This window comes from Phasianus colchicus, chromosome 14, assembly GCF_987193195.1.
Source record: "Phasianus colchicus chromosome 14, bPhaCol1.hap1.1, whole genome shotgun sequence".
Classification (NCBI taxonomy): Eukaryota; Metazoa; Chordata; class Aves; order Galliformes; family Phasianidae; genus Phasianus; species Phasianus colchicus.
In genome coordinates, this window is record NC_143449.1 from 5,022,941 (window position 1) to 5,044,714 (window position 21,774).

Genomic DNA, 21,774 nt, shown 5'->3' on the forward strand with positions numbered 1-21,774 from the left:
TAGTACACAATGAACTAAATGGGTAAAAAACAGGGAAAAAAGGCTGAAGAGAAAATGAACAATCTTTTCTAACCCATGGTAGGACAGAACAATAAATTCTTTGGAGATCTCATACTATTGAGAAGAAATTATATTTAGATTAAGCTCTGCTAAGCCCTTGAAGGGTGATCTGTCAGTATTCTTCATTCACTACCAATTTTGTACTCATTTGTTAGTTCACTTGCTTTTATCTCATTGTTTCACAATTTGAAATTTCTGAAAAGCATCTTGTTGGGGGAAAGAAGCTCTCAGGTATCTCTGTACTGAAAATCATACTGGCTGAGGGTGCAAGGAAGTAAATATGAGTAATTTCATCTTTTTGTTCTAGCAGCCTTAATAATCTCCAGGTTCCAACTGCAAGGAACATTTGCATGCCAAGACATATAAACAAGAATTGCATATAATTCAAAATAAGTACATAAAAGTACCAGCACTAAACTAAAATAAATATTTTATTCCAAAGGAAATATGTATAAAATGACTGCAGGTTGTTTCTGCAAAACAGCTTTCTGATCTTCAAATACGTTTTAAAGTTTAACCAAAGAAGATGAGAAATAAAATATTATAAATTTAATAATAAAACAACATAAATAAAATATAGGGACAGACATGCCTATTGTTTAGAATTGAACAGTTCCTAGTTCAGAGCTGTCCTCATGTAGAATTCACAATAAACATTCCAAAAGAGTATTTTGTTCAGGTGCTCCCTGTTCTCACCAAGGTTGCTGGAATGAAAGGCTGGATAACCCTCACTGCAGTGCTCTGACAAAAGGCAGGGGCTGTATGCTGATCTCATCTCATTGCTTACCTCCATGGCTGCCTAAATAACAGTTCCCAAGAATTGCAGAAGCATCGCGACATCATCTCGCATTGTAAAATGTTTGTGGAAATACTTGTACTGCGTGCTCATTTCCATCTGAGAAAGTCAAAAGGATTAAAAAAAAATAAAAAGCAGCAATAATTTATATTGCTACAGGCTCCTTAAGCCACATTCACTATCCTTTCTGCATAACACACAGGGGGAAAGTCAAGAGATTGTTTTTGAGCTCTATCGCCAAGTTACTCGTTTCTGGGATAAAAATTAGACCTGACTGCTCTCCTCAAGATTCCCTCCCCCCTTGCTTTGAGTTACCAATGAAAGAAAACAAAACAGCAATGCTAAAAATATTACACAATCTTGCATAAATACACAGCTACATTTCACTGTGCTGTGGGCAAAGGTTATTTGAGTTAGGGAATACATAAAATCTGTTATGTTCTAAGTATTGTTTTATTATTTTTCATGTAAAATAATACTTTTTAATGCTTGCCCTTTAATGTTCACTGTGCTTACAAGACAAACATGGAAAAGGGAATATTCAACAACAAAGACTGTAACATAGCATATGAAAAATGTTGAAGTTAAAACAACAGATAGGTGTAATACCCATGTCAGTCAGCATAAGTAATGAAATCATCCTTTTAAAGGGCGGAATTTTCCCTATAACATGGCAAACAATTATTCATCATTAGCAAACTTTCCATATATGAGAAATTTCATAAAGGGCTTAAATAGCAAGGGAACAAATGCAAGAACGTCATGATATTGCAACAGAGGTGATGCTATAAGTGCTTACAGAAGCATGTCTTTCTTATCCATAGCAGTTCAGATGACTTACATGCTTCCTTTGAGACAGTAACATTTCCAAAGGAACCTCTGTGAGGTCAACAAAAGCATCCTACACCATTAACAGCTCCAGCAGAGCAGTAACAATGTCAACGTATACTCCAAAACTCCCACAAAAAGCACTGCTATGTTACTGCTGAGATTCATGCACTTCCTCTGACAAAGAGGAGAATTCTCTAAAACAAAAGTAGAAGTAACTAACATAAATACTATTTAAACACGAAAAGAGAAAAAAACATGACAGATGCAAAATAAATCTTTTATTAAGGGAGATTACTGGCCTGTTCCTGTCAAACATCCAAGAGTATCATATATCAAATAACTGACAACCTACAGTAAACTCCAAAAATTCTAGCTATTTCACACCGGGGCTTTGTATTTCTGTGTAAACCTTGTGGTTGCCTTGATCCATTAGGTGTCTGAAACCACCCAACAGTCAGTCATCTCAATAGGATCTTACGTGCAATCCTTGCCACAATAAAAAACAATGTAAAGCACACTAGGAATGGAGAGGAAAATAATAAATGACACACACAGAACGGCAGTTAGACCAATGTTTACCTATTTTCAAGCTACGTGCACAGATTTGACCTCACTCCTCTTCTTGCAAATTAGTAACTCAATTTCCTAATTGCACCATTATAAACAACAAGCGACAGGACAGTAGCTAATAGAAATACTTCAGACAGTCATTGTTACTACAAACAAAATCCTGCATAGAGAATCACATGGATATCTCTTCTCAGAGCAGGCATTGTTTTTATAATGTAGCTGTTGGTAATCATTTCCTGGCGAATTGAGAACATGAGCTATCAACCTAATGACTGGCTTGTTTACAAAATAACAGTAAATAACAGCAGCATTAATCCAGATGTTCTCAATTGCTTGCATTAAAGCACAGGACTTTTACGAAGTGCTAAATTCAAATTTAATTTAAACAGGTGTGAATTCACAGTAGGTCTATTGACACACACTATAAATTAAATCAGAACCTTGTCCTTAGCTCAATCCTTCCCAGGGTTTGAATAGCTACAGCATTCACAAAGCTGCATTTCTCATACTGCATCAGCAATTTCAACATTTCTTTTACTAATTAAGCATCTTTACTTAGCAAATACTGCTAAGATACTGAACCCAAAGTGCAAATTGCTGAGGTGATTTGCCCCAAAGTGACACATCCACCCAGCAATCAAAGTGAAAAATCCTCAAGGATTTAGGCAAAGTCAAAAGCTCTATTAAATGGGCCACTGCTCTCAAGGTATAAAACAAATACTTAAGTGAATTACACAATATTAATCTTACATGTTTCTATGTCATTAAACTCAGCTTTGATGTTGCCCAATAAATACAGACTTATAAAGGAAAGCGTGTTTTATCCAGGTTAGAAGAGAGGAACTGAATTCTGATCTCATCAGAATTGATTTGTATTGATACCAGTAAAGCTATCTTGATTTATATTTTAAATATGCATTTAAATGTTTGATATTTTTTAAATCAAAACTTAGTCCCAGGACGGAGAATTAGGGACCATCTGACACTACTGTTGGTTCACTGTCTGAACACGGGCAAAGATCTCATCTTCAGCGCTCTTTGTTTCTCAGTTACTTTACTTCTCCCCATATATAGCTAATACTATTTTGTCTTTACAATTGGCTGTTTAAAATTATTGATATTATTAAAATTTATTACTCTAATTAGAATCTGATCCTGGATACTGCTGTTAAGAAAGAGGTTTTCCAATAATTTCTGTAGAAAAAATGGAAACGGATGAGTTTCTTTATTTCATTTCCTTCCCATTTTTAGGTGACAAGTATGTTATTAAAAAAAAAAACCAACAAAACACAAAAACATCCTCTGGCCTCAAACACTCTGTAGCTGTATCCCATGATCAATCTAGTGGGATTTCAGCCTGTAGTAAGACCTTAATTTCTTGCCTGCGTATCTCAAAGAAGCTACTGTGAATGAAAGTCAAGTTGACATAAAATAAGGCAGTCAAAGGAACGGAACATGAATTTGGATCCAAGTGAACGTCCTTTCACATGGCGCGGGAATCTAGCATTATGCTGGTTCCCTCTGCTTACTAAAGGAAAGGTAACTACTTGCAAAAAAAACATGTAGGTACGTTTCAGGAGTAAGCAAAACCAATTAGTCTTTAAAGGACTTCACAACTGCCTGAAAATCTGAAACAGGTTAACAACTGTGTTATCATGGAGTTCCTTACTAGTGTTCAGCTGAGATGCGGTAACAAAAATTAAGAGTTGGTGGCTGTGCAAATCAGTCAAATGTGGCTTAGGAATGGATTACAGTGTGGCACGAATGAACTTGAGGTAAACCACACTGCTTCGTGACTGCACGGGCAATTGGTGAGGGAAAACAAGATTGGCATGAACGATTCAGTGGGGAAGAGTGCATGGATACAAAATGGACTTCAGTCCATTATCAGCAAACTGGCTGGAAAGGGATGTAGGGATGTAGTTTCATGTCATGTGAGTAGTTTCAGATATATGATCAAAGACAAGCTTTTTGTAGATCAGGGTTTTATTTTTTTCCCTGCACTGTATATTTTGTTCTAGAAAAATACATTTGAAAAAAAAAAAAAATGGAAAAACAAGATGTGCCAGCTCAGTATTCTGGCAGACTAAACCACTGAACTCAATGTTCTGATATTCTGCAATGACAGATACTATTGTTTCAGTGAACTGAGGCTATAGCAGGGGGGTTGGAATTAGATGATCGTAAAGGTCCCCCCGAACCCAAACCATTTGTGATTCTATGCAGTCTTCTTCAATGGAGTAAGTACCTATTTTTAATATTGTTCTTTTGTAGCATTTCTGTCCCAAAATTTACATTCCCATAGCACAGAGTAGCACTTTTAGTGTTAAAATAGAGCTGTTTATACCATTCCAAGATAACCAATGATCCCCAAGAAATTGGTCGTTCATTACTTGCCATTAATATATATTTTGCTTAGCCTCAGGCAAAGCCTCAGGCAGTTTGTGCACTAATAGGCTATTATTAGTTGCCATTAGCGTTGACAACACTAATTTAAATGGGAATGTTGGTATTTCACACAATCTGTTCAATGCTTTCAAAACAACAGAGTATGTTTAAACAGGGATAATGATAGAGTTGGTGTGTCTATGAAGGAAAACATTCCTCAAATAAATTCTCAAATCTGGCCAGTTAGAATACATGATGAAGTATACTGACCGTGAAAAAGGTGCATCCAAGGGAAAATTTACAACCTTCATTAGCTACTTGGAGTAAGAAGGCACTGTTAGCTATGTTAGCCAAAAACCAAAAAGCAGAATTTTTTGAGCCATTACCTACAATTTCCTAACTGTTAAATACTGATATGTTATGCTTAACTTCTTCCAATAGATTTGCATTCAAGTTTACCTCATATAAATTTCTAAGGTTATTTCTGATCTTTTACATTAGAATACATGTTCTCAGAGTAGCAGGCAGTAAATGGAGTAGGCACATACTCAGAATTCTGACACAAAGGGCTTAACAAAGGTTCATAAAAAAAAAAAAATCAGGTCACTTTTACAGCTATTGAGATAGAGTTCTGAGTTACACCCACTCAACCAACTGCCCTCGCAAAGAACAAGGGTTTGAATTAGAAGGTTGTGCTTTGTCTGTTCACTTGTTCTTTAGAACACAATTCTTCTGTACAAGTAAAAGTATTTCCATCCAGAATATTGTAAGTACAAACCCATCAATGTTCCATCCCTGGAATAAGAAAATCTTTCTTCGATAAACTCAAGTAGATTAAAAAAAAGAAAAAAAGCTGAAGGCAGTGGTGCAAGATCACTGTTTTTTGTCTTATCTGGAATAATTTCTATTTATTCAGTCTTCAGGTTAGGTCTGCACAATAATAAGAACAGCACAGAACATGCAAATGACCATTCAATTACCTTATTCCATTAGTTTTAGCATTCCAAGGATACCAGAATCTCAGTCAGTCCATGTCTACCTCCTTATACCCTTATCAGATTTGTGAATGAGCAGCTTGTCCCTTTTAAGTTAGTTCTATCTTTGCACTGAACAGTACTGCAGGTACAGATATATCATGTGTCAAGTAACCTCTCTAGAGCTTTGCATGGGTAGGACAAACTCAAGGAATAACTTAACAGAATAACATTTGTAGAAGTATAGTTGGAATTCTACGCAAAGTAAAGCATTTCCCGAAAACAGGTTTATTACATTTGACTATTCTGCATTCTACAAAAAAGCTATTATGCGTTTGCAGCAGAATTTTGCTCACAGATTAAAAAATAAAAACCAACAAAAATCAACAGATCTTTTCAAAATACAGAGAGTAATAGCACTTAGTTTTCTCAAACAATGCAACAATGGTGAATTGCTCATTAATTTTACTCCAGTTTCAAATCAGCTGTACCCACGTGGCATTTGGACAACCTTCTGCAGCCAGAATTTCTAAATCTATTTTTACAGCACAGGATCATGAAAACAAGAATTTCATGAACTTCCAGCAATGGCTGCAACGTACTCAACTGCTTTCACACCACAGAAGTTTCTGGCTGGCATAAAGAGAGTCTGGTTCTGTGGTAGCAACTGACAGGGACAAATGTAGCACTTGCAGCTCTCCAGTAAAACTTTTTGCACAAATAACTGCTTAAAAAGAGAAAGATTTGTCACGTATTACTTCATTTACTAAGAAATTTAAGAACGCCTGTGCTCTAAGAACGCTGAGAGTTACTGAGAGTCAGCCCAGATTAAAAACAAGTTGTTCTCTGGATCAGAACTCTTGACTATGAACCAACCTGTGAAGTACCTCACAATCACCTTCGTTTTCAAATTTATCCACATTAACTTTCAAGACTAATTATTCTTATAAATACTCAGCTCCCTCAGAAACACTGATGCCCCATCTGTCAACCCTGTCTGAAGAAAACTTAGAGTTCATTTCAGCTTGTGGTCTCAATTTCTCTTCCAACTTAACTTTGCGCTTGCTTTTCTCTCCCAGTTTCCTACTTAAAATTTGTATTGAAGCATCTAAAACATGAATCTATTAATTAATTAAAAACTTGTTATTAAGAAACAAACACTCAAGTATTAAACCTTCGTGCAGAAGGACTACTCTGCTATATGCTAGATCATGTAAGAAAATGAGTTTAAATTGATTAAATTCATTCCTATTATAAATATAAATAGGATATTCATGAGTGAATCCTTTATCATATTACTATAGATCCACTAAAATATAACACCGTCAACACTGAAGTGTCATCTGCCACTTTCACTGGTTCCCTGATCTCTTATCAGTTAAAAAACAACAACCAACCAAACAAAACCACTTATTGAACTACGTTTAACTACTGATGTAGTGAAGTATTTGGTTAACTACATTAGCTACAAGAAAATCATAGAGCATCCTGAGTTGCGAGGGACACACAAGGATCAACAAATCCAGCTCCTACATTTATCTGTTAAATGCACAAACTGAGATATGAACTAAGCAGATTTTCATTAATTTTCATGCGTTAAGATAAACAGTTGATTTTTTTCCCCCCATTACTCAATTAAATACATATTTTTCACTTCTAAAACATAAGATAAGCAAATAAGTAAAAGGATACTGAAAGAGAATGAGTGTTTAAAACGAACGAAGAACTACTAACCGAGAAATTCAACTTCCATGCACAGAATCAAGACCTGACAGAGACCAGCTCAGCCTGCCCTGCTGATAAAGATACCTGTTCAGATGTAGCCTAACTCTCAAGTCTTAAAGCTACACTCAAAAACCAGAAAATACAGGATGATTGTACACAAAATGTGTGATGTAAATGTACACATAAAGATTTATTTAAGAACCTAATTCACAGTTCACTAAATTAAAATGATGATCTTCCTATTGCATAAAAATAGAGAATACAGGAGAGCAATTGTTCTCTAGAACTACACAGTCTCATTTGTTTTTGCCTTATTTTTCATCTACACTATAAACACAATTTAAACAATGTTTTTCTCTTGTCTATATAATAGATGATCTAGTAGAGACCTAAGGATGAAGGAGGAAAAAAGAAAGAGAGCAAAATAAAGGACAATAAGAAAGTTTCAAATGAAGTAATACTTCTATTCAGTATGTCAGATGTATTTCTTTATTACCATTCTCCCCATCAGACTTCCTCTCATGGTCAGTGTCAGTCAGGGACAATGCTGAGTTGGCCCGGCTTGACAGACAGGAGCTGTGTTCTGACTTCATCCCCCTCATCCACATCCTCAGGGCATGATCTGGTGATGCTCCACCTTCGGTTTCAGTATCCACGTCTGAGCCCACCTCTAGTGGGTAGCTGTGCTCTGATACACCATGTAAATCTGTTTGGTAGCCAGAGCACAGAATATGGGGTGTCTCACAGAATTCCATGTCTGGGGTGGGGATCGGGGAAGGAGGAAAGGGGAAAGAAAAAGAAAAAAAAAAGGAAAGAAGCGTTTAGCAAAGAATTTAGAAGTTAAAAGCAACATACATTTGATTGCAAGAGAATCTGCTTTGAGAATTAATATTGTTAACGCCATTAGAAAACTTTTTGTGATCAATGACTAACTGCTATCTAATCTAATACAATTTTTTTAAAGACTGCTATTTTAAAGTATATAATGCAGCACTGTAACAGTGCCTTTTTGTCTGATAGAAATATACAACTTCAGTGTGCACACACCTATGCACTAACAGTAACGTATCAATTTACAACTGACCTGAGTTCGTATCAAAGACTTACAAATACAGATACTTTTTTTTTTGTCTGAAAGATGACAGTTCTAAAATCGATCAATCTCTCAAATCAGAATGATGGCTGTTTTTATCATAAGGAGTACACAGTGAATTTGCAAATACAGAATTTACAAAACAATGTCGGAAATATTTGGTTAATCACAAAAAAAAAAAAAAAAAAAAAAAAAAAAAAAAAAAGACTACTTACCAATGACTTGCTCTTTGAGAGTGCTGTCCTTGCATATTCACACCAGTGGGTTTTGGTACTCCAGTGCTGGTGAACTACAGGAACCTCCTGGAAGAGCAGTGACTACTAGGACTGTACAAGTGCCATCTCATGACACCAAGTGATCAGAGATATTGGAGAGTTGTACAGTGCTCAATACTTCAGTTATTCTTATTAAACACTGCAACTGTAGAGCATCAGACATCCAAGGAAAAACAGAATGTGGACAGGAACCATAATGTGAATATGCAGAGGAAACATTCTCGAAGAACTACAGGTAAGTAAGACACATTAGCAAATTATAGCTTTCCTTTGAGGTGGCCTCTGCATATTCTCACTTGTGAGAATCCAATTACAAATGCAACTCCCAGGGAGTCAGACAAGGAGTTCTAATTAAATAAGGATTACAGAACTGTACTCCCTAATTGAACATCAGACCTGGGATGCCATCTTGAGAGACTAAATACAATATCGAACATGCATACAGTATTCTTTCAATTTCTAGAAAAGAAACATTAGAGACGAGGGTCATTGAGAGAGACTGAGGACAAATATTCACTCCTACTGTCATCCTAACGAAAACCTCAATTTGCTGAACTAATCCACTTACAGCTGGTGAGAGGAATGGTTATTATTTTAAGCACATTCTCAGAAATAACAAAAAGCCCTGGTATTTTCTTGAAAGCATTGACCAAAATCTACAAACCAAATGCTAAGCTAAAATAGACAAGTGGCTCAATATTCAAATCATCGATCTCTGTAAATCAAATCTCTTAGCCAACAAAACATTTCTGAAGGTCTCTGTTGTGGCAGCAGTTCCTACAAGCTCAGGCAATGGCAATGTGTTTTCTAGAGAGCAGGACAGTGGGCAGGGACAGAAAATAGAATGAACTGCCCACTACCTCAATTGAGTCCTGGAAGATCACCCTGGTTCCCTGGTGCTACTGCACAGGCTGCCCCATCCCAGAAGCTCTCATGCTGCTCATGCTCTTCCCATGCCCCACGGCAGCCAAACCAAGGCTGATATGGGGGCCCTTTGGAGAGCTCTACCACCTCTCTGATCTTTCCTCACAGGTAGAGGACCTGATCTCAGGTCTGTATTTGTGAAACTGCAAAATGCATCAACTTCACTGGCTCTGCGCTCCAACTCTCTCAACTGACTTGAGATGGACTCTGAGGTTTGATGGAGATGGCGAGGAGATACCAGGAAGCAGCTGCATAGTTTCTGCAGAAGAAGAAATTGTTGGCATTCACTTTATCTGTGTTTACAATGCAGTGTTCCTTCCTGTTGCCTGGAATCTGTTTAAAACTGCCACTTGGCAGACTGGGAGAAGGAAGGAAGAAAAGCAGTTCCAGTGGGTGCAAATGGAAGCTGAGCAGCTGAGGCTGGACTCTACACTGGCTGCTGGTTCTTAAACCTACCCAGACACCTGCAAGAGAGATTAGGATGGTAAACACAAAACATCCAACCTCCAAAAATCCTTGCTTTTCCGAGACCTTTAAAGTTCCTTGGACATAGGAGACACATACACAGAGGCCATCTCACAGGAAGTTACTGAAGATAACTAAAAGCAGTGTTGTTCATATAATGACTTATTTGTACCTCTCATTTTAAATATACACAATAAACTAGTTCTACTTGGTTTAATTACACAGCATTGACCAAGTTTTCCTATGACACAGTCCAGATATTGATGCTAGACACAAACATCACAGCTGTATTACACTCAGCCTTTACTTTCCTTTTGACAATAGTAAATGAATAAAACTACCTTTATATAAAATACAGTTCCAAATGGTGCATGGTATCTCTTATTTTTTCTCGACAAAGTTCAAAAAAGGACTTGTACATAAACTAAATAAAAAGCCAGCAATGGTACTAAATGACTAATCCATTGCCTACTATCAATGAAATAAAGATGAAAGCATGTAAACAGGCTGCTACTATTCCACGCTGAAATAAGGCCTATACTGTTCATTTAAATGAACACCACTGTTTCGCCAAACATTTCCCAGTAACAGTGAAGTGACTGGATGCTTCCTTGTAAAATAACTGCTTAAATGAACTGAGCTACTATAAAACAGGAGATCTAGTCCATACCCTGCCCTCATGCTGTGAAAGGTTGGTGAACACTAAATCTTGCTGGCCAACAGCAGACAACGAGCAATGAGGCAGCCTGTGACAATTCTGACTATTAGCACATGTATTAAGAGATGACATAAAAAGGAGGAGTACTGGCATTTCAAGAAATGTGTTATCAAAGAAAAACTAAGATTTATCTGCTAAAACCATATAAAACTCAAGGAAAGTAAATTAGACAAATAAATTGGATAGCTGCATTTAAAAAGACTAGCAGTTCTGTAGTGCTTCTCATCTACACTGATGAGAGCGTATTTCCAAAGGATGAGAGTTTATTGATATACATCAAGAAAAAATTATGGAAATGACACTTATCACCTCATGAAACAAGAGTCAACAGGCTTAATTACCACTTTTAATATTCATCTATATTTTGATCAAGGCTACAGAAATAACCTCTGCGAAGCCCGTCCCATAATACTTGCTGCTATTCTCTCAAAAAGCAGTTTTACTTTCATTTTTGAACTTAGGCTTCTGTAAAGTACTGCAGCAATGCGGTCTCTTAGATGATGTCTCTCTTTGCCAACTGAACAACAATTTCAAGAAGCATCTCCTTCCCTTTCAAGTCAATACCTACTTATTTTTAGCAACGAAGAAACTTTCCTGTAATAATAAATACCCCGGCAATTTCAGGAGCCATGTCAGGTGATGCCAGCCCCCCGGAGTTAAGATGCAGGCACTTCCCTCTGCGGATGTCCACCACAGGCAGACTGTCTGCCCCTAGCAGCCTGCAGCCCACAGCCTTTCCGTTTGCAATTGCATATGCCAAGGGGAAAATTCATCCCCGTAAATCTCACAAACGCTAATTAGATTACACATGTTTAAGAAGCATAGAATTTAACCTTCAGTCTAGAAGTTAATTCAAAATGTAGCAGCTAACAATTTCAATATTTCAGCTATTTTTTTTCTCTGGCAGAGTAAAATAAATCGATTTTTTAATACTATAACTCACAGCCAACCAAATCTGAACTCAATATATTGCATGAATAGCCTATTCCTTAAGTATACAAACCTTTGTAGTATTTCAGCTCTCATGGGATGCATTTTCTGAAAAGCACTTAGCGTGCCAAAATTGTCTGGTTTGGCTTGCACATCTAACCTTGTTACCTAAAATACTACGCATTTCCACAAGGAGATAAAGTTCAAGTGGATTTATGACAGACATAGTCTAACCAAAGGGACACAGTCACAAAAGAAATGAGGGAACGTTAATATGAAAGTCGAGTTTTTGCATGAACTGTGCACAGAGGAAAAAAGGCTGCTATTATGAACTTATACAGAAGATCACGATAGGATTTTCACATCAGAAGCTTTGTGGAGTTCATTTTAAGTGAACTTTTAAAAAACAAATATTTAATCTTTCGCTTTTGTAAAAAAAAATTGATATCAAATTAATACAAAGAAATGCAAAATATTTTATAAACAGGAATTGGAAAGGAGGCTGGTTGCATTAAAAATAATTGTAATTTCAGTTAACTCATTCCTTTCTTTTACTTTCTGCAACTTAATTTTCATGAAAAAAAAAAATCTTCACAGAGGATCAGCTGAACACATTGTTGTCCACACTGGACAATATTGTTTGCTCTTCTTTAAGATGTTCATGCTGACACAGGAATGATGGAGTTCAGTAGTAGCCAGCTCTAACACTGCTCTTGGCAAGGTAGAACTACTGAGAACTTTTGCCTTCTCTTTCCAGATACACACTCCAAGTTCTGAGAATCTTACTACAGCTTTAATGTTACCACTAGGACAGTTAATAATTTAATTAGGTTTACATGTGTATATACAGCCTTTATCACAATGCATCTTCAGTACTATCTCATCCTCCTTTGCATGGCCAGAACTGTCTGCCACTCACGTAGTAACAACGTGGATGAAATTCCCACTGCTCAGCTCGGCATTTCTGTAAATGCTTCAGCATTTCTTAGCAGACCTCCAGGACTTGTGGAATTTCCACCGTGTTTCCATTTGCCAAGAAGTTTACTAATAAATTAATTATTAAACAAAACAACTATCCAAAGAAACACACAATTAAGTCATTTGGACTTTCATATTTCAAATGTCTTTGAATTCAAGTCACAAATTGTTTTTTTTTTCTTGTTCTAGCGTTCTTATTCTGAGGAACCTTTCACTCAAGTACATAACCACTCAATTCTCCACATGAAATAACACAGAGGACCACAGAGCTGTCTGAATTGGAAGGGACCGCTAAAGGCCATCCAGTCCAACTCCTCTGAAATGGGACATCTACAGGTAGGGTGCTCAGAGTGTGGTATGGGTGCTCAGAGCCCCATGCTGCCTGACTTGCAATGTCTCCAAGGATATGGCATCCACGACATCTCTGGTCAACCTCTACCCTAACAACATGCCTGAGAAGCCCCTGATAAATCTAAAGACACGTTCGCTCCAGTGCTTTCTCTTGTACAAAACGCAGCCTAATTGCTCCGGTAATTAAATCATAATATCACGTTTGGCTTCAACATATGCCAGTTACTATTTGTACCATGAACATAATGTTACATACTAGGAGCAATTGCTGTTTCTCAGTCCCTCACCACCATACATGTCATCTATAATATTTAATCAACCGACCAGAATTGGGTAAAGCCAGGATGGTGGCTAAGCTTTAAATAAATTATTGCAGAGATGCTGCGCACAGTCGATGGCTGGAGCACGCTGTGAGGGCTCCATCTGTGAGGGCTCTGCCAACAGTATCTGACAGTAAGAAATGGTTCTAATGACAAAAATCGAAGGAAGATGGAGATTTCTTACGTAACACAAAAACACAGCTTTGAGGAGCCATTCAGCAGCAGATGCTTGGGTATGAGCAACGGACATGGTGCAAACACCCAATGAGGACCTAACGTGTGCTTATGAAGATCTTTAGGTTCTTCACCAGTTAATGTTGCAAACAAAGTGAAGCTTGCTTATTAATTTTGATGGACAATTTATCCGGTTCAAGGGGTTGATTTGGCTAGAAAAGGAATGTGCTTTTTCATAGGATAAAAGAACAAAAAGACTGGATCACCACCTGCCCGCGTACTTATGATAAAAAGATGAACAATGTCTGTCAAAACATTAATTTCCCAATCTATGGGAGAAACGTGCAACACACACCCAAGACCGTGCACTCGGTGGTGAACCCCTTTTGGCTTGGCATCAGCTGTAGATCTGTCATAGCCCCATCAGATTGGGTGTGCGATGGACCTGGGTACGTTGGGTACATCTGTCTTTCAGTGTCCCCATACCTGGTGGCCTTGATTCCCCATCCTTCCTCCGTCAGTTCCAAACTGCCTGCGCTACGCTCAGGGTGATGCATTAACCTGAATAACATCGTGCCTACAGTAGTTGCCAAGCTAGTGTCTGAAGGAGCGATAATAGGAAAATCAAAGGAAGAAAAGAAACAAACATGCAGTTTGTTTTTACTGTGTTACGCGGTGAATGCGCTTTCGCACTTTAAACTAACACCAGTAGGTTAATCAGTGAGTGCATTTCTTTTACTTCAAAATAAGACCAGCTGCTTATGGTACAAGATAGACAGACAGGAGGAGGAACTGAGAAAGGAAGGGAGAAAATAAATCAAATGGAGAAAGTGAAGCTCACATTCATTTTTTGAAGCAACACACATGCACCCTCCTAAATGAGAAATTTTGAGGGCTATTGAGCACTCCACTAAATTCAGTGTGTTCAATGGCCCTGAAAATTTCTCATTTCTCACCTGAGCACCATGGTTTACTGGCTGTACCCTGGACTTGAGAATTAAACGTGCAGACATCTTAAGCTGCTTTATAAAGTTGTTTGCGTAACATAAGCGGCTGGATAACTCTGTGAATGCCTTGTGTGTGTGTATTCACATTGGACTGAGGTAGAGATTGTTATTTTTTAAAATTATTTTTGCATGTTCCTAAGTTGAGAACACGCTGCTTCTTCCCTAGGACAATATTATTTAAGGACATCAAATTTCAGTAACTTTTCATATTAGAATCATTGAGACAGAAGCTAAATATCCATTAATTCGCGAGAACACTTTACAATGACTATTAATTTGCTTTTTAAATCAGTGTTTATCACTTGATAGAGTATTATCCTAATCCAAAACAGATTTAGTTGCATCTATTTTAGTAAAAAATATATTACATATAAATAATCTGCATATAAAAATATCATTTGAGTTTTTATATTTGGGTATCAAATGCACAGGACTGGATATTTTCTTCTACTGTATTTCAATTTTTCCTTGTACTCTTATCTCTTCATTTTCTTATATTAATCTCTGGTTACCACCAGGAAAGCTAGAAATTTAAAAATAATAGTAATACAAATAACAAATAGTAATAACAAAAGAAATATTAAAATGGGAATCCAAACCTGCTATATATATATATATGAGAAGTTAAGAATCTATTTCTCAACTCCTTCCCCAAAGGAAGCAGAACATGGCAAACACCTTTCCCATCTCGTCTTCAAACCAGTTCTTCAGACTTAGAGAGCAGGAGCAGACTGACAAGAATAGACTGAACCATTTTTTAAAAATGCAGCTGGAGTTCTTGGAGTAATGTTTATAAATTATTATTAAAATCAAATGAATAAGAAAATGTAGTTCTCAAGTTCTGCATCCTACCCTCATCCTATGAAGACACAGACAAACTTTGTGGAAAATCTTTTCTGCAGACCATTGGAAAACTGTAATGTTAGAGCTCTTGTTTTTCAAGAGTAACTCTTAGCAAGGTGCCAGAGATAAAGCTTTTACAAATACAATGTGGATGCAGTGGGTCTCACTTTAATTTTGCAAGAAACATTATCATTATCAGATAGACTGGGAATGTAATCCTTCAAATTCAAATACATCTTAAGTGTTGCTGGCTAATGCCTTCCCTGTTCTTAAAGTGTGGCTTTATAATGTAAAATACTTCCATTTACACAGATTCTGTTAAAGAGAAAATTCTATTGCGGATACTCATAAATCACTTTTAATGAACTTGAGTTATAAAACCACAGCAAACACCAAGAGTTAGCATTTAACCTACATTTCTGCTAAAAGAAACCTACTTAGTCTCAAATAATGACCACGTTAATGCTACTCTACAAAAGGCAAGAGGAAAGAAATATTATCACAGACATAAAGAGGCTCAAGTATCATTTGTGAGAACAAATGATGTTTTTATAATGCAGCAGTTGAAATAGAGTTTGGAAAACTTGTCTCACAATACATTCAATTTCAATATACAAAAATACATTAGGAAGGAAGAATTTTTAAGAAAAAAAAGATGTGCTGTTTTCAAAAGCTGTATTATAAGAGAAGCATTGAAATTTTCTTTCAGAAGCTTAACAAGTTTCCTTGATTCTAAAATCATTTGTCAGTTACAATTTTTGGTATTTCTGCATGTGTTTAAAGGAATCTACAGATAATGAACCCTTTCTTCTCATCATTACATTTTCATAATTAAAGCTAGCCACAATCTTACCCTGTAGATTCTGTTAATTTCTTTTATTAAAAAATAATAATAATAAAAAAAAATTTTAAAAAAGGAATTTCTTGAAAGACAGCAGAAGTATGAATCAAATCATCTGGAGAAAATTGACTTTTCTTTTTGAAAGAGTTTTAAATGAATGCATATTCTTCCTCAAGGTTAACTTCAGAAAGTGAAAAAGTGGAGTACTGATAGCTTTAATCCAGTATGTTTATAACTTAACAGGCGTGGATAATGTAGTGGTTCCAGCTTGAAGGCTGGTTTCTCATTTAAGAGAATGAAGTCTGACAATTTTTTTCAGCAGACTAAGTTGTATACCATCATTTTTCAAAGTGACACGACCCTCTAACTGTTGCTAGATCCCTACAAACTTCTGGAAGTCATTTTTGAATATGCTTTACGTTTAAAGCAGAATCGCTTTCATTCAAACATCAGTCTTTGAGATTTCCTGACAGATATCACATCCTAATAGCATTCAGGATGGGAATATAAAATTAATTTCTACCAACAGTTTTGATTCTGGTTTGTAAAGTATTTTAAAAATACGCCTATTGTTTCTAGAAATCTTGAAATTGTTTCTCCTTTTAAAATTCTAGTAGAACCATTCATATGCTAAATGAAAATCGAAGCCTTTTTTGAATTAAAAAAGTGCAGGTCTCTTTACAACATTTGTTGATTTAGTGTTAGAAAGAAAAAAAAAAAAAGTGTAAAATCTGATTTCATTTACATGCTGTAAATCCAGAAACACCGTGTATGATGCCAGTGGGGCAGATAAAGTAGGTAGCACGTAGGCTTCAGGTCAGATGACTGTCTGGGAATAAACATCTGCAAGTGCACATCTTCATGATGATGGAAATATTTTTAGAAAGCCATGATCAACAGAGACCTACCAGAAATGTTCTTTGCTGATGGGTTATTAAAAATTTGCTTAAAAGAGTATCTATTACCCATTTTCCTTTGAAGATGGAGGGCTGAGTATCGGAGGCAGGCGGGATTGGAGGAGGGCTGTTAACATCACCCTGGGCCATCTTCAGGGAATGCACTTACAGTTATTTCAAGACTGAAACAACACAAGCAGGACTGAGGCTTCTGTAGGACTGGTTACCTTCATCCAATAGCAGAGTTCACACTCGAGCTGGCAAATTTTTAAAAAACCCTGAAATTTTGGAAAACGTATTGGCAACAGAGTGGGTATTACTGAGAGGTATAAGCAGCATCCTTAAAGGAAAGGGTGAGGCAAAAGACACTCACAAGCACCAGGTCGTGCATTCACCAAACAACAAATGGGTGATCAGTCACTGCTGTCACTGTGCTGCCATCAGAGGAATGAGAGAAATGGAAGAGCAGTGGCCTCTGGCAGTGCAAGGTCTGACCCTCACGTGTCTCCTCAGCAGCTCCTTCCTGCCCTGCAGCCGTGTCAGAGCCAACATGGCATGAGTCTGGAGGTGCAGCAGTGCCAGGTGAGGGCCCTGCTCCTGCCTTCTCGTTATGCTCACAAACTGCTTTAAGTATAATCACCTTTTCCACTAAAAATCAATTTAGACTGTGAGATAGCTCCTACTTTAGAGTTTAGGACAGCTAAACAGATTAACATTGCCCTGTTTGGATTGCAGGTGCACATATTTGCACTTTTTCCAATCTTCTCCCCCAGGATCTTTGAAAAACTTCCTTATGGCATACACGAGCTTAACATCTAATAGGGACACTGCATATACATTTAACTTAGATAAAAACAACTAAGTAAAATTTAGACCAGCAAATACCCTCTTTTTATTAATCCTGGAAGAAGAAAGGGAGAGTGCGTGCACGTGAGCCCTTCAGTACTTCCATTCACATCCAATTACATCCAGCTGCCAACCTGACATTGCTGAGAACATATGAAAGACAACTTGGCACATCCGTTGCATTTGATTAACCAACTGGGGATACAGATTGTCAGTCAAATAACCTCTCTTTCCCCAAAAATCTCTTGAGGAGTTTGTCACCAAATGTTCCATCTGATCAAGAAAAGGGAGATTGCACTCCCTTCAAAAAATTTGGACCATTTCTGTTCCCTTCTTTTGTCAAGTGCTCATTTTACCAAAGGGCTTTCAATATCAGCAGCTCAAATGTTGCTGTTTAAGTAATATCAAAACAATTTAATGGAAATTACTGTTTTTCACATCTCTCATTTCTACTACATAAACTATTTTTTCAAGTCTTTAAACTCATTTCCCTCCTTTAGATCCTTATTAGTTTGCTTCGTATTTCCAGAAACTGTTTCTTCAACACTACATTCCATTAATTAGTTAGTTAACTTTAAAAGACTCGTATTCTGTCTCAGTAACTAGAAAATCGGTTTTCTTTTTGTTTTCATACTACCAAGATGATTTAAAGTAAATCAGCTGAAAATGGTGCAGTAATTGCAGGTGTGCACTCCCACAAAATACAGTGTGGTAATCTTAAATAAATATCACAGAACATTACTACTATTTAAGTTAAATAAACAGTGCTTAAAATGTATTTCACCCTAAAATGCATATCGTGGTTACCATGGAAAGATGAAAATCCCAGACATTTATGTCAGCACAATAAAGTTTCTAAGCATACAATATGGTATCTACAAAACTCAGGGTCATTAAAGTAGAGAAATTGAGCACAGAAGGGAACTACGTACTTCCAAGAACATTTTTCAGAATTACTCCAATAGCATTTGTCTTTATGCTGTTAAGCTACTTAAATAGGTACTACAAGATGGCCTATTCCCTAAATATTAGGAGGGATATATGCTTAGAATACCAAGAGCTGTTTTCATCTAATTTTCCTCCTCAAGATTTGATATAGGGCTCCAAAAGAGGGAATAAGTAACATCATTCCTGTGCTGTGCCAAAGGGAATTAAGTATGAGAAGAATTCCAAAGCACACCAAAAGACTTCAGTACATTTTCACAAAGTTTAAACAAGTGCTGTGAGTCTCTACCATCTGTCACCAAAAATTTATCCAGGCTTTGGGAACAAAGCCACTACACGATGAAATACCTCCAGTATTTTTATGTGGGTAGGAGCACTTGGCTACATTTTTTTCTAGCTCTAGACCTCTTCAATTCCCTCGCCCTTTCTTAACGTGTGTTCTATTTGTTTTAAAATACCGAATAGTTTATTTGGGTATATAATACACACTTTAGCTATTCGAGTCACTGACTTTCAACACGCTAGGCTGCAGCTTAACCACACAGCATCTTTATCTTTCATTTTGACACAGCCATGTAATAGATACCTTGAAAATAACAAGTGACTGACTGGTAAGCATGAAAATGTGATTGCTCTCCTTTCGAAAATGAGTAGATAGGCACCTGCTCTTTCTAATGCAAATCACGGATATTGCTGATTAAAACAAAGTCTCCTTCATTGTGGAATAAATGGATACATTTGTATTGCTAATGTGATGGCTGGGAGGCTAACCACCCAACATGAAATAGTTAGAAGGTGGTAACTAACAAATTCCCCAAAAAAGAAGTTAGAAAATGAAATAATTTGTTTGGACCTCAACAGACTGAAAAGTACAAGCAGAATAACCCAGAAAGTATTCTACACACACAGAGCTTCTAAAGGTTCCCAGGGAAAGTAAACCAAACCGAAAGAGCAAGACATCTCACTACCAGATTAGCCTGCAGTAGCCCTACAAACTCCTCCGTGCCCCAAAGGAAAGCTTGCCATAGACAGACAAGCAGAACTCAAGTTCAGTACTGCTGGAAATACTTTCTGCCTCCTTATTAAAAAATTCACACAGTTGGAGGTGAACTAATTGAGGTGGTGGAGACAGTAACACAGAAGGCATTTAAAATGTAATTAAGCCATGATCTGAAAAGGGACACATAAGGGAGACAGCTCTCAAAATAGAGACTCCAGGGAAATACCAGATTCAAGCACAAATGAGAGCAACTGTGCATTGAACCACATTCAAAAACATTTATATATACAGCTAGAAGAATCTGCACAAATATCAATTAAACACTCAGGCTACAGCTAACCAGAAAAATAAGGAGGAAAAAATAAATGTACAGTTTGAGATAACTTTCATTAGCTTTATCGCACATCACAGAGAAAGGTGTTCTGACAAGAAAAGGGCCCTATTCTGCTCCTGAGGGATTCTGAATCACGCTGGGGATTTGAGAAGAACCCTACAGGATCAGTAAGTGTCACAATTCTTGTGACTTTATGCTGTCAAATCATGCTTTAGCTCTACTTTTTGCTGCTCTGGAAGGACAGCAGCAGCCACTATTTCACGCAGTGAAAAACAGAACTCACACTCTTCACTACACACAATTACATTACTAATGTAATTCACTACAATAAGGAGAAGGAAAACAAATAGAAGAGTGAAAACACGTAATTTATAAACCTTACAGTTTTTACCCATCATATTTAATAAATACTCCCTTTGTGACAAAACCTGCTGTCTAGAGAGACTCAAAGCAATAGCCTACAGAATTTGGTTCAAAATTTTCCCTTAATGTAAGCTATTTTGCAGAAAAAAAATGCACTAGAAAAAATACAAGCTACTACTCAGCCATGTAACGAATTGTTTTCAGATGACAATAGGAAATGCTTAAACATCCTTTGTACAAAGCTTCCTGTTATCTAACAGTTTTGCATTTAAACATATCTTCAAGCCTTTTTTCCACTTCTTTCTCCTAATAAATTTGTTTCACGCAAGCCTGCTGAGTTCAGAGCCTTCATGAGTAACAGTTTCTCTATAGAGCAGGAGTCCCATGTGGGTTTTGCCTTTCTAGGCATTATCTACCGTTTGGTATTGTCTCATCTTCCTACCAGCTGCTACACCATTTCCCGAGCTGCACCACCACGTACTGTGCCCAATATTAGCCACAACAGAGACAGAGCAAATAGGAAAAAACCAGCACAGCTGAGCAGGATGACTGGCACAGGCTGCAGGCAGTCGATCTAGAAGTGGCTGCAACTGGAAAAAAAACACAAACCACAACGTTTGTAGGAGCTTTGATCACTTCTCTCTAAAAACATAGCAAGAACCTCTCTGATACTAACCAGATCAAGCTCATACAAACTATCTCACTCTTAGGTCAGTCAGTGTGTGAAGGACGGAGCACTGAATTAGATGCCCCTTAATGACAGATTTCAGTGCAGATGATGGAACAAGGAAATAAAGGCTTGGATGTGGTGGCTCTGAACAGGAGGAAAACTCAATTTGAAGAAAAAAGAACAGGGAGTTGTAGTGCTGTAGCGAATAAAAAAAAAGCACAGTACAAAAAGCCCCTTTCAGCATGCTAATACAATCTACCTCTCAAACCATCTTTAAAAAAAAAACACACTGAGAAGAGTATGTATATTCTTCATTGCTGAAATGCTTCCCCATGCCTCTGGTTTATTTCAATTCAAAATGGGTCACATATGAACAAGTAAGAATCAAATGGGTGGACACCGTGATGGAAATTAGAACACCAAATGAGAAGGAAGCTGCTGATGCACTGCTACAAAA

General features: G+C 37.1%; 1 protein-coding gene across 2 annotated transcripts in view; it reads right to left on the reverse strand.

The window, feature by feature from the left end:
* The window catches only part of TENM1 (teneurin transmembrane protein 1), a 322,708-nt gene that overhangs the window by 199,059 nt on the left and 101,875 nt on the right, over window positions 1–21,774 (reverse strand). For both annotated transcript variants that reach the window (XM_090150010.1, XM_031602762.2), the window contains exon 3: window positions 7,841–8,101. In XM_090150010.1, the coding sequence (XP_090006136.1) occupies window positions 7,841–8,101 (261 nt within the window). The remainder of the gene's footprint in view (window positions 1–7,840; window positions 8,102–21,774) is intronic.